The 13,097-nt window shown below is 39.7% G+C and overlaps 1 protein-coding gene across 2 annotated transcripts in view; it reads right to left on the reverse strand.

Moving 5' to 3' along the window:
* Positions 1-2,416: 2,416 nt before the first annotated feature.
* The window catches only part of dock1 (dedicator of cytokinesis 1), a 182,112-nt gene continuing 171,431 nt past the window's right edge, over positions 2,417-13,097 (reverse strand). The window contains exons 47-53 of one of the 2 annotated variants that reach the window (XM_044178135.1): positions 11,777-11,914; positions 8,819-8,961; positions 8,118-8,316; positions 6,253-6,427; positions 4,630-4,781; positions 3,175-3,285; positions 2,417-2,995 (exon numbers count right to left, since the gene is read on the reverse strand). In XM_044178135.1, coding sequence (XP_044034070.1) covers positions 3,190-3,285; positions 4,630-4,781; positions 6,253-6,427; positions 8,118-8,316; positions 8,819-8,961; positions 11,777-11,914 — 903 coding nt within the window. In that variant the 3' untranslated portion in view covers positions 2,417-2,995; positions 3,175-3,189. Of the gene's footprint in view, positions 3,286-4,629; positions 4,782-6,252; positions 6,428-8,117; positions 8,317-8,818; positions 8,962-11,776; positions 11,915-13,097 lie in introns of both variants that reach the window. The other variant, XM_044178136.1, reaches the window with a different exon arrangement.

Here is a 13,097-nt window from a genome sequence, read left to right on the forward strand (position 1 = left end):
TTTTTTTTAATAGGCACTGCATACAGAAAATGTATGCTTTAAATCATCAATGTAAAAACCCTGATCGCCTGCTTGTTAACTGCCTTCATGTTGTTTAGCAGTGCAGTGGCCAACAATCTAGCACAATATACTTTGGCTTGTAGCTATTGATCAGCGATTAAGAGTGGTTGATTAGTTAATGACTATTAATGGTCTTTCATTTTTCTCATGTGGCATCTTATACATTCCTTAAGCTTTTCACATGGAATCAATTGTAACCATAATTTCCAAGTTTGATGTTCAGGTTACCATGTAGTGGGTCAAACGGGCATTATCACTGAGCAAAGGCTTTAAAGAACACCATCATGTTTTTGTTATTGTAAGCGGAGTATGGTACTGCACTGTAGGAAGAGTAATGGTCCTTAGAGCGAGTGAGGTCGTCAAGCCTTGAGAGGAAATGGAAGAAAGAATGAGGAAAGAGGGAAACCATGAGAGAAAATAACATTGGTATGATAGTAAAACTTGCATTTTTATTGAATATTACTTACTCAATTTCTTTCTGTGTTTAGAGAGCAATTTATCATCTAGACAGATAGTACATGGTCAAATGAAGGTCCTATGGTGCACATAATGTACCTTGTATTCAGCTGTGGTAACATGTACACAACAATGATCGGTCCTCACCAGGATTAAATGGATTTTATGGTTTGACTAAACGCATACGAGGAAAAAGTGAGCTTGGGGGATTGGTACAGGAAGCATGACAGGAAATGGAATAGCCTGCAGATGAGTATCAACTTATACTCTATATAAGAATGATTTTTCAAAGCTTTACCACCTTTCTGATAAATTCTCTCCCTTAGGACATTGGTTCAAATTATATAATTATAATACTATATATAATAATTATATACATAAGTCAAATTATTTACTTAGTTTATTGATGAACAATTAGGAAACAGCACTGAACTCTGCATTTTGATAGTGGGTGAATTACGAACATATTAATGAGACATTTTATAGTCTGACAAAATACATTAAAACCACCCATGAGCTACAGTATTACAAGTGGTCTCTTATGACTGCTTCTCCCAAATAAAACACAAAAGGGAAAAGATGTCATTCAGTGTTCCTAATTAGGACAAGAGAGCTTTATAAACCCCAACTTTCTTGAGATATTAAAAAAAACACCTTCAAACAACAGATGCTACAGTTTGAGCATTTCTCCTCAGGCGGACACCCACTCACAAAGTGTCAGCAGAAGAGGAGAGCAGAGGAATATGAGCCACCTGGGGCAAACACTTCAAAAAAGTCCCACAAGCTGGTTTTATGGTACAGACAACGGGGTCTATGAATACAATCACAAAATGTGCAAATGATGGTTCAAAAATTGAAGGTTCAACAGCACAATTTTACAGCAGCTTTGAGTCAGTGGAGCAATAACAGCTGGAAACTGGTAAAAAACAAAATATATGTTCAACTAATGAGTTAGGTTTCTTTAGATGGGAAGGAAAATGACTAATAAAGCTGCATGGTGAAAATCACAGGATTTCCTTCCAATTATTAAAAATGACTGTGCTGACTGTTTCAAGTATCTAAAACAATTCACTTCAACATACAGTATGGAAAGGCATTATGATTAAAGAATATATTTCTAAAAACTGTATGCCCCAAATGCCAATCACTGTCACTGAACTTTATATTAATTGTTATTCCACCGACACCCAAAGTAATGCACAAGCTAAAGCTAAACAATAATTATACATTTACTGGATGGTTCAAACTCCAATCATTAATTTGGAGTCAAAATACTTTAAACCCATCAAGCATAGAAAGCTGAGAAAAAAAAATTGTCAGCCTGTGTGTGATGACACCCAATCTATAATTTTCAAACAACAAAATGAAACAAAACCATAAAAATGATTAACTTATTCACATGACCTGTTATTACGGTGCAGCGGTCTGAGGAAACCACCATATTTAATAAAGAAATTAAGTATGACCATCAGCAGTGTCTATAAAAGCAGAATTCAAGATTGCATGAAGTGGGACAAAGCTGGCACCTGTGGTTTGTTGGTTCATCTACGCTGCTAAACTATTCTTCAAATATGGACCACATTCCAGATTCACACTTTCAGCTTTGAAAAAGAGAAATTATCGCATTGTGAACGGACACATTATGTAAATGAGATTGCATTAGCCTATATTGAAGTCATTCCATAGTGTAACACGTCCCGGTATAAAACGCCGGTGTGTTGATAATGAAGTGGCTGTTGTGATGCCTGTCAGTCAAGCAGGCAGAAAGCTTTGTTACTGAGTGTTCAGTAGAAGTGAGGAAACGCGTACAGATTGTTTGTTTTGGATTTCAGAAATATGAAAACACTTGCATCTATTTTTGGCATCTCTAGCGCTTGACCAAAATAATGAGGCAGACATCTTTTTTTAAAAATACATATATTTGAAAGTTTATTCAGAAGTCGTGTCAGTAGTGAATTGGGAACAGTCAATATTATTGAAATCCAAGGTTACAGCAATCTAGGACAAGGTCTGAACAATGATAATGCGATAGGAGTTAGTTGTATGTGCACTCCAAAAATTTACCAATAAAATCCATGATAGGTTCTCACATACCAACTCTGTAAAGTCCCTGTCAATTCAAAACCTACAAGCCCTTTTTTGTTTCATATAAATGCCACTTAAACTAATGATACGTTAATACAAAAAGAGTCATGATCAAATCACATACAAAAAACCTGAAATAAAATAAAATCATATATACAAACCTCTGTACATAGTGGGAATATGAATAAAAGAGATTGGAATTATTCTTTAATGAGCTATGTGCTCTCATATACTTGAGAATGGGTCAGTACTGGAAAGCTGTTCGTCCAAGCTTATCTGTCTGAACACAATGTCCTGATAAAGTCTTGAAGTGGCATGGTAGACAGCATCTATAAATTCAGTGACTACTCATCTGTGCAACATGCTCCCTGTTGCAGACTGCATCATCGTCAAACTGAAGGCAAAACAAGAAATAAAAAAAAAAATTAATGATACAAGGGGGCGGGATGCAGTGAGGTATTCATCTTGTCAAGCTGGGACAGGGAATGAGGAATGTGTGGGTAAAAACAACCACTTTTTTGGGGGGAGCGGTTACTGTTTTTGTTGTGTTGTCAGTGTGTTGTTTGGTCCTACTGTCAGCTTCTTTGTTCACTGTACAATTCCTGAATCAATGGAGGCCTGTTTCCTGGTGGTCTTGGGAGGAGGTGGAGGAGGGGTCTTGCTGGGAAGAGGAGGTGGAATGTGCTGCAAACAGACAAAACAGTAACCTTGATTTTGCAGTTTTCTCAAATAAGGACAACTTAGCTTTCCACTAAAATTCTAAATTCATTCAGGATTTAAAGCTGCTATCATTCCCAAATTGATTGACAGGTCTTTTAATACAGGGATTAATGCCAGGATCAGCTTACTCAACATTTATGCCTTTTAAGATGGTCACTATGTCAGATTAGGTGATCATGGTGCCTTCAATTGTCTTAATATCTTATTGAACAGAAGAGGGCAAGAGACAGACTTTCTAGAGCAAGAATCGGTTGCCTTCCATTACACTCCTCTTTGAGCTGATATCATGTAGCCTGATCCTGGCACAACATTAGACACCTAAATTTAAGATATTAATCTTTTCTGATGATGGTAACAGTCAATAATGTTTGCAAAAACATGCCTATATTAGTTGAGTAGTTCAAAATGTTAATTATTCATCCATAAGTAAAACTATTAAGTTATTTTTATGAGTATAATCCATATTTATGTGGTCAAAAAATTACAGATTGGGGCTGAAGATCATGTGATCCTTTAGAAGGAGAATTAAGATTCTGTTACTTTGAGATACCTAAAATCAAATTTAAATCTTTATTCAATTCAGATTTTAAAAAATCTGAAATGTTTGAGCTATGGCCACCTGCATGCCATTCCTGAGACACCTGAGTTAACAACAGAGACAACAGACAAGGAGTAATGCTTGTCGATGACCTCACTGCCTCCATCAAGGACTGTAAATGAAGAGCGGCTGTCACTCAGTCTCTGAACATCTGTTCTCACTACGCTACTGGCAGCCTGCTGCCACACTGTGTGCAGAGGCTCCATTTTACTACCTGTCCATGGGCCGTGACAGTGGATAAATAAGATTAGTTAACAGAGTGGCGAGGCAGGAGGATGGCTAGCGTAGACATCGGTGAGTGTGGAGAGATGAGTTGCTGATTAACAGCGGGAGAGCTCCTGATGGATGTGAGAGGTAAAGTAATCATCCAATCAATCACGTCTGAGAGTCGGGCCAGCTGGGGGGAACAAGTATAAATAACAGCGGGGTGGACAGGCGGGTGTAGGCCTTTGCTGCTAACTGATGCCTACACTCTTCAGTGACACACATTACAAAAATGACGCACAAATACAGTAAAAGCACAAATGTGAGTGTGAAACATGCATGCACGCACACAGACATGACGCAAGCACATTAGCAAGGGACGTGGAGGAGCAGGGGATAGTGGAGGAGGTTGACCCGAATGTCAAGTGCGTGTAGTAGCCTCTTGTTTCATTATAAGTGCCATGCATTATTAAGGAGCTCCTCTCAGCCCTAATTAAAACACCTACCCTTTGATGTGTCGGGGGTGGAGGAGGCGTTGAGGGACTCGTCAAGTCTTGATTATCTAGCAGGTTGCCATAATCAGCCGTGCTGCCTTTCACAGGCAGCGGAGGAGGGGTTTCACCTTTGTCAGAGAAGCCCATCCCGTTCAGCTCCAGATCTGCGTAAGAGGGCGCTCATCAGCTCACATTCATCATCAAACTACATGGATGTTTGTTAAACCGTACAACGGGGACCCAAAATAGATCACATTTCTGGTGAATTCCCTACCATTAAGACTAATTGTATTTTAAAGAAGCAGAGCAAAATTCCTGCACACACTTAAAGGAGAACTTAATTGATTTTACACATTGAGATCAGTTTAGTATTCATGGGAAGTTCTACTCAGTTGAATGTTTTTTGTCAAAATATTATACAAAATACAATTAAGAACTTTAATGGTCAAACCTGATGATGTCATTAGGGTTATCTTGGTTTTGAGACTACAAATTTGGTAACATTTTACATTAACCCCCCTATTAAGCATTTATAAGCATTATATAAACACTTAATAAATGCCTTTTATGGTAAATGGACAGTACTTGTATAGTGTCATAGGACCACTCAAAGTGCTTTACACTATATGTCACATTTACCCCATTCACACACACTCACACACCGATAGTACAGCCTTTGTGAGCAACTTGGGGTTTAGTGTCTTGCCCAAGGACACTTTAACATGTGGGCTGGGGGAACCAGGGGGTCGAACCGCCGATCTCCCGATTAGTGGGCGACCCGGTCTACCCCCAAGCCACAGCCGTCCTATATTCATAATAATAATGGGGGGTCAAAGTTAAGTGTTACCACAAATATATAGCCTGTGTTACAAACTCAGGGCACGTAACTTAAAATACTTTGGAATTTACCAGGCAGGGAGGATCTAAAAAAAAGATACCATTAGTTGCTATGCTATTAGAGTTGCACTATGGGAAGTGTAGCATCCACTGTTTTTGGAGCGTGACCCATACAATCAACTAAAAGTCAGGATATCTTGGCCTCTTTTACATTGATTTTGACCATTCCTCTTTGTAAACATATCAACTCTCTAGAAGTCCCCCGACTTCTCAGAAGTGCAATACTAAATCGTTAGAGTGCTACAAACTGCAGATTGTTATACAAGAACCCTGTGACCTAAAGTTGCTTGGATGAAACGGATTCGGTCCAGTAATAAATTGCATCTCAGAATCTCTACGTAGAGTTTCACGATGCAAAGAATTTGAATTTTGAAACAGCAATAGTAGACTCTCTCTTTTGCTACTGAACATCCTTGATAAGCCCATTAAGCCCATTATGTATGATCCAATAAGACAAAGAGACAAATGAGGTAAATATGTTGTGCTGACAGTTATGATTTGCATGGCCATTTCAAGAAGTGTAGCTAATATGACACAGAGCGCTATGTTTTAGATCAAACTGAACATGATCACGTGTACCACGGCATGTGGTAACAGTGAAGCAAGAGGTAAAACAAAGTCAGAGGGTCGGCAGAGAGGGCCTACAAAGATTGTGGAGGCTCCAGTCCAAAGATGATACAATCTCTTAACTGAGTGTGTGTCTGAATGGGAGTGAGAGTAAAGTAAGATTGCGCTTACTGGAAACAGTGAGCAGGCTAAAGGGGAGTTTGTTCCTGGGTGTGATGGGTGGGGGTCCCGGCGAGGAGGAGTTGGAGGAAGAAGAAGGGGGTCCAGGGGACACAGAGAGGCGACGGTCTCCACCAATCTGGTTGAGAACTTGACTCCTTGGTCTTTGAGGCCGCAGGGGGCTGATCTGAGTGATCATGCACAAACAAAGAAAAGAAGGATCGAGTCATTACTGAGTACTCAAAGTCAAACAATCCAAATTACACGAGTCAATGAAACAGAACTGAGAACTAAATTTACTGTCTGGGCAAATGAGTTGATTCTATGATGACATATAACAGAAGATCAATAAAGGATCATTTAAAGGAGAAAATTGGTTTCACATCTCCATTGGGACTGTTGTGTGTGTATCCACGTGCATATTAAGTCAGCTATTTGTATTCCTAAAGGAGAAACCATTTGGATAAATGTGCTCGTTGGGTTGCAGTATCTTATTTGTGGTTACAAATCATTGTTTGCATGCAAGACTGTGTTCTCGGTGTGCTTTATTATGACTGGAATTTGAATATGAAAAGATATGTCCTCAGGGCTATTCCACACTGTAGGCTACATTAACAAACAACTTTGTAATTGGCCAAACCCAAACAGTCAGCCACAAGGGAGACACTGAAAATAACAACACACTTCATTCAGTGATAGAGTTTTTTTCTCCAGAACACTAAAACACACAACTGACATTTGTATTGAGGGTGAAAAAGCTATTTTCTTGATCTATGTGTTCCCGATTATAACTTCAACTAAAACTATTATTGCCTACAACTGCTTGGTAACTACCAGAGAGCCCTAGGTGTTCTACCCTTGACCCCTGAGGCAGGAGGCTCCTATCACAAGCCAGACGGCTCCACCACTGCCAGGGGCCTCTTTTGGATCCCATTCCTACCCATTCTCAATTGTGAATGCACAATTGAGAATGGGGAGCCGAAACGTCTTGATTCTGAAAACAGTGTCCAGATGACTACGACTGAAACCTTTTCTACGATAGAACACTCCTGGACGAATGAGGGACAACACCGTTCCTACCCTTATCTTAATGCTGTTAGCCAGGGAGCATTCCCACTGGGCATGCAGAACACAGTGATACCTGTCTGCTGTAATGGACACAATGGTGGTAAAGAGGGACATGTGCACATCAGAGAGACGGGGAAGATAAAGACCTGTAGAGTGCGAAGAGAACGTGGGGGAGCAGCTGAGTGGTAGAAATGTGAGCCATGTGATGAGTGAAAAGGGTAAAGACCCTGCTAGAGATACAATGCTAATTGCAACCCATAATATGAATGTGTTGCACAGAATAAACAACATACCTATAATTTTGCTTTTCTTGGAGACTTGCTGCTAAGGGGACTAAATCAAAATCTGACTTCAGGATAACACTACAGAACACCAAATTCAACAGAGGTCTTCCACTGCTCTGTGGCACATTAATGTACAGTATGTATACTGTATTATGTCGTGCAAGTGGAAAATTTGGTGAGTTACACTAGAAGAAAAGTCACAGGATCACTAAAATCATCAGGATTCCTCTTCTGAGGACCATGAATATGCACAGAATATTTTATGATAATCTACTACTTAGATATCTTACGTACAAACTTAATAACTTGACCCAAGAGCGGCGCTGAAGAAAAGCTCTTGGAGAGTCCAAAATGGAAATGATTCAGACTTTTGGAGCAAAAAAAAAAAGTTAAAGTAAAAAAAACAATAGGAAAGGAGAGGAAGAGTGCACATTTACCATAGGGTGGAGAAGAGGAGAGACTAGAAAAAGAGAAAGAGTAAAACATGGGAGAACTAATTTTTTGTATAGGTCACTTTTTCAGTACCGTCTCTGACAGTATGACGGCTTCAGTGGGCTGCAGAGGGATCTCTGTGGTCTTCATGTCTTTGTCAAAGATCTCTTGGTGTTTACTGTTCCTCTTCTCCTTCTTTTTCTCTTTGCGCTCCCTCTCGGGCTCATCCCGGTCCAGCTTGTCCTGAGACTTGGTGTGCAGCTTCTTTGGCAGGAGAGGCTCCAGGGCAAAACTGAAATAAACAGAATATGATAATGGTCCAATCAAACATCCATCTCCTTCCTTGTCCGTGCATCTGAGGTAGTTTTATCAATCTTCTCCATCAGAGGTAACTACATGAAGAAACTATACAACACTGCTTTGTGTATTCTTATCTGGAGTCTAGTTAAATGGGAATAACTGAAATAGTTAAGAGCATAAATGTTAGTATTATACACATTTTCAAAATAAAGTTTGTATGGTTTGATCTTGTATATTACAAGTCTTCATGAAGTCAACAAAAAAGCATAGTTAATTTTTCAAAAATGGCATAAGCACTTCCTCAGAAATGATTTTAAATGAAATTGGAATCTTTGTACAATGTTAAATACGAGGCCTGAGACTGACTTATCAAAATAACGACAGGGATTCTTACAAGATAGTAATCCAAAAGCAACTTTTAAACTGCTAAAATAGGATGACCAAAAGCCAAGGAGGATGCATGATATTTTGAAGAACTGTAAACCAGGTGTTACCCATCTGAGCCAGGCCTGGAGGGGGAGTTGTCAGAGGAGATGGAGGTGACTGAAGCCACTGACAGCGGCCTCTGGGAGGAGGGCATGGTGAAGGAGCGCACCATGGAGTGAGGACGAGGCCCCCGTCGTTCGTCTGCTGTCGGCTGACACCGCAGAGAAAAAGAAAAACAGAAACAAACAGAAAGAATTCAGCTTAAAAGTCACTGACTGCTTTAAAGTTATCTGTGCATTGCTACTGTGGTTTCAGGTACTTTGAATGTGCTCAGAGTAGTGGGTAAAAGCACCACACAATACACATTCTCTTATACGTTTTATATATTGACTGTAGAAAGAAACGGATGTAGACCCCGTGACGTCACTCAGAAGTATTTGTAGTTGTGACGGTTGGATTTGCCATACATGTGCAGCCATCTTTTCAAGTAACTGGAGAAAAAAAAAGATCTAATTTGGGCTAAGAAGAAGCTGAAGAGGTATAGGCAGTGCAATATGGTAGAAGACAGATGATAGACATAGTACTCTTTAAGCCTTTATATCTCTTTTATAGAAGAATGATTCCAACAAGACAAAGAGTCTACAGCCATGCTTCCCTCACTGTGAGGCCGTACTACAGCAGTGCTTGAGCTAAATGCCAATATCAGTATTCTAACATGCTCACAATGACAATGCTAACACACTGATGTTTAGCAGGTAATGGTACCATTGTCAGCATCTTTGTTTAGTGTGTTAGCATGCTGGCATTTGCTATTTAGCACCAAACTCAAAGTAAGGCTGATGGGAATGTCATTAGTTTTGCAGGTATTTGCTCAGTATTAAAGAAATTAAAACTTTGATAACACTAGAGGGAAAGTCCGGGGATCACCAAATACAATTCATAATGAGGGAGACATGAATGTCTGTACAAGATTTCAGAGCAATGCATCCAATAGTTGAAAATGTCAACCGCATTGTGGTGCTACATGAAAAGTGAGGGCATCACCAAAGTCATTAGGATTCATCGTTTTGGATGTACAAAATTTCATTACAAAATTTCATGGCAATCCATCCAGTTGTTGTTGACATATTTCAGTCTGGACCAAGGTTGTGGACTGACATTGCCATCTATAGGTGCTCACTGCTAATGTAGCTAAAAATTGCCACAAAGACACATATTTGAAGTGACTCAGACACTAACTTTAAATAACTGATTTTATATTTTGAGGAACAATTAAACATGTTTTTTAATGCAGTCATATTTTTTGGTCTTTCGTCTAGAGACTAGAGAGTAGCACTATATTGTTAATCATTCCAGGTTAATTTATACTTTTACTGAGAAAGAACTTAACAACACGCATTCATGACATCACTACTCTGTCCTTGGGAAAGGCTTTCTGACCTTATTCATCAAATATACTGTGTATGGCCTTCCAGCTACGTAGGTAGCTAGCTAGCAGTGATGATTTATACTATGTAAATTCAGGCAGTAGTGTGAATTGTGTATACTGTGCTACCTGGAAAAAAAGTGCTCATTTTATACTGCGTCAAAATGTCCTTGCCACTAACGAACTGTTCAGTCTATAGCTGTTTGTGATTGTCTATTACATATTATGAGAGACAACAGTAGATATACTTTCAGGAAGGGATTCCACACTCTGGTGTGAGGGACATGGTAACCGTAAGGGTGAAGGTCATGCCCAGTATTATCCTAAGCCTATGTACAATATGGAGCTACAAACGCAGCAACATAATCGAACATAAAGTTACAGGAAAAGACAAAAAGACTATTAAATTTCTGTACTTCTGTAAAAAAAAAAAAAAAAACTGCTGGAAGAAAAATCTGGTGACAGTAGCTCTAAAAATGAACCCTTCTGCATTTAAAGAGTCTTTTCAAGCAAAGAAAGGGGCCATCACACATCTGATAGGATGACCTTATTATCACACCCTAGAAAGTGATGGCTTTTCTCTCATTTGAAAGGTCACCACCCTCTTCCTTTAAATTGAGCAAGGGCCCCTTTACCTCAGGCAAGATTGAGGGAAAAGCTTGGCCAAGCACCAATTAAATCTGTAAAGGAGGAGAGAGATGGGAGGTAGTTCCCAGCAGCATCCCACTACACACGAGCTGACTTCAGCTAAAAGTAAATGCAAGTCTGACATATATGTTCTAAATGCATTTGGAGAACTTACTGAAACTCAAAATCGGAAATTAGTAGCTTAATATAGTATGTGTTAATAATGATTGTGGTCTTGCCATCAGCTCTTAGAATTGTCATCAAATGCTGTTAATTGTTGTGTTAATTATGCTGTTTCTTTTTTAAAATCATCTTTATGTCCTGATTTAGACACTGGGTTTGGCAGTGCCTCCTTACATGGGAAAGTAGATCCAAATAAGGAACACGGCTCTCCTCAGTTACCTTTACACTGCGTGCCATGTTTGTGTGTTGCCATAGCAACCTATGCCATTTTTTCTGCGGCCGTCTTCATTTTATTTGTGTATAATCGTAGCGCCCATACCATCCTGCCGACTGGACTTTGGTGGGTAAAGTCAGAATAAACTGTGATGATTTTTAGTAGTTATTTGATGATTTCTGTAACTTTAAATACTTTTTACAATACATCACTTTTATTCCCACAGATACATATGGAAGAAACATGATTTTAAATCAAGTTTCCTGTAACTTTAAAGCAGGCAAAACAAACCAAGCCTTTAAATCTTCTCGTAAAAGATTTGGAATGATAAATGTTTTATGTCCTCCTGTGTCCATTACTTCTAACCATACCAACCATACAAGAAAATAATCCTACATAATGGATTTCTGTAAGGTATACCAACGATACATATATGTTACATATCCATTTCCTGGAAATCTTCAGCCAAACGCAACAAAAGAAACGGTTGCAGATTCCATTAGTGCCTGCTAAAAATGACCACACTGAGATACAAAGCACTTGTAACAGAAAGGTCAAAAACAGGCAAAAGCTTACCAGGGCCTTTACCCCATACTGTTTTTCCACTTTCTCCCGCAGTTGCTTGAAGCAGGCCTCCAAGCGGTCGTGGAAAGGCCTCAGTGCCTCAGTGACCTTCTCTCCGTGGATGCGAACACCTTCAGCAAGGTGCGGGACCTGGCGGGGCAAAGCAGTAGTGTGACAAACCTTCATCCAACATACCCTGGAGAAATGAGAGGTTAGCTACATGTCGGTTCTTCATTCATCAGACGAATACACTAATGTCCCGCCACATACATTCAATTTAACTCACATGACCTTTGGCCCCTTGGCTGTGCATTCTCAGCACAAGCAGTGAATGTACATCAGTCTGAGTGTGTCTATGTGCACAGAGAGGAAATATCACTGCAACCTTATCCAGGTGGAAGTAGACTATATTAGAGAAGGCTGTTGCCATGACACTCCCTCCCCCTGCCTCCCACCACCAACATCAACACATCATAACACAGGTATATTAAACAAGGCAATGAGAAAGCATAGACAGACTACATGTATAGGCATGTACTGCATGTGATGGATGTTTTCCTCTCCACCTCTGACGCGAATAAAGACGCAATGCACCCTTTCCAGCACACTGCCGCCTCTCACACTGTAGGCAGTTGGTGAATAGCAAAATCTAAACACACAACAAAGGTAGCTCAGGTAGAAGCAGAGAGAGGGAGATAGAGAGAGCAAGAGCGAGGGAGAGACTGAAACTGCTGAAAACTAGTAATTAGGAAACCCCAGTGCCACAGTCGGTGTCAGCAAGCTCTGCTGACTAAATCTGGCAAGAAGAGGAAGCGTCATCCCTTGGAGAACCAGCATTTGAGTGATTTGTTTTTATTTTTTCAGAACCTGGTGTTTCAATGCTACATGCCATCTTTGGCTGTGGCAAGGCACTGAAGAACTGCACGATAACCAGAAACCAGCAAAGATGTTACATAGCAGACCTTTTCTTTCCCATGGCAACTGTAAAAATATTCCCTGACTGTCTCACTGCTAGAAGTGAGAAATACTGTTAAAGGTGAAAGGAAAGCAACTAAACAAATAAATAAACACAAAAAATTAAACTACATTAGAAGAGATTTAATTCAAACATTTTATTAATCGGCCCCAGTCAGAGTGGTGCATTTGCACATTTGAAAAACAAGGAAACACTAAACTGCAGAGTGCATCTTGTGCCACATCTTAAGTACAGTAGCTTTTACGGCTAACAAATTCACAAAGAAGAAAAAAGAATCAGCTTACAGTCCAAAGAAGTGTCTGAAGTATCTGGTATAGGTGGGCCAGTAAAGAGAAGACAGTATGTGTGCTAACCTCT

The sequence above is a fragment of the Siniperca chuatsi genome, linkage group LG20, assembly GCF_020085105.1.
Source record: "Siniperca chuatsi isolate FFG_IHB_CAS linkage group LG20, ASM2008510v1, whole genome shotgun sequence".
Classification (NCBI taxonomy): Eukaryota; Metazoa; Chordata; class Actinopteri; order Centrarchiformes; family Sinipercidae; genus Siniperca; species Siniperca chuatsi.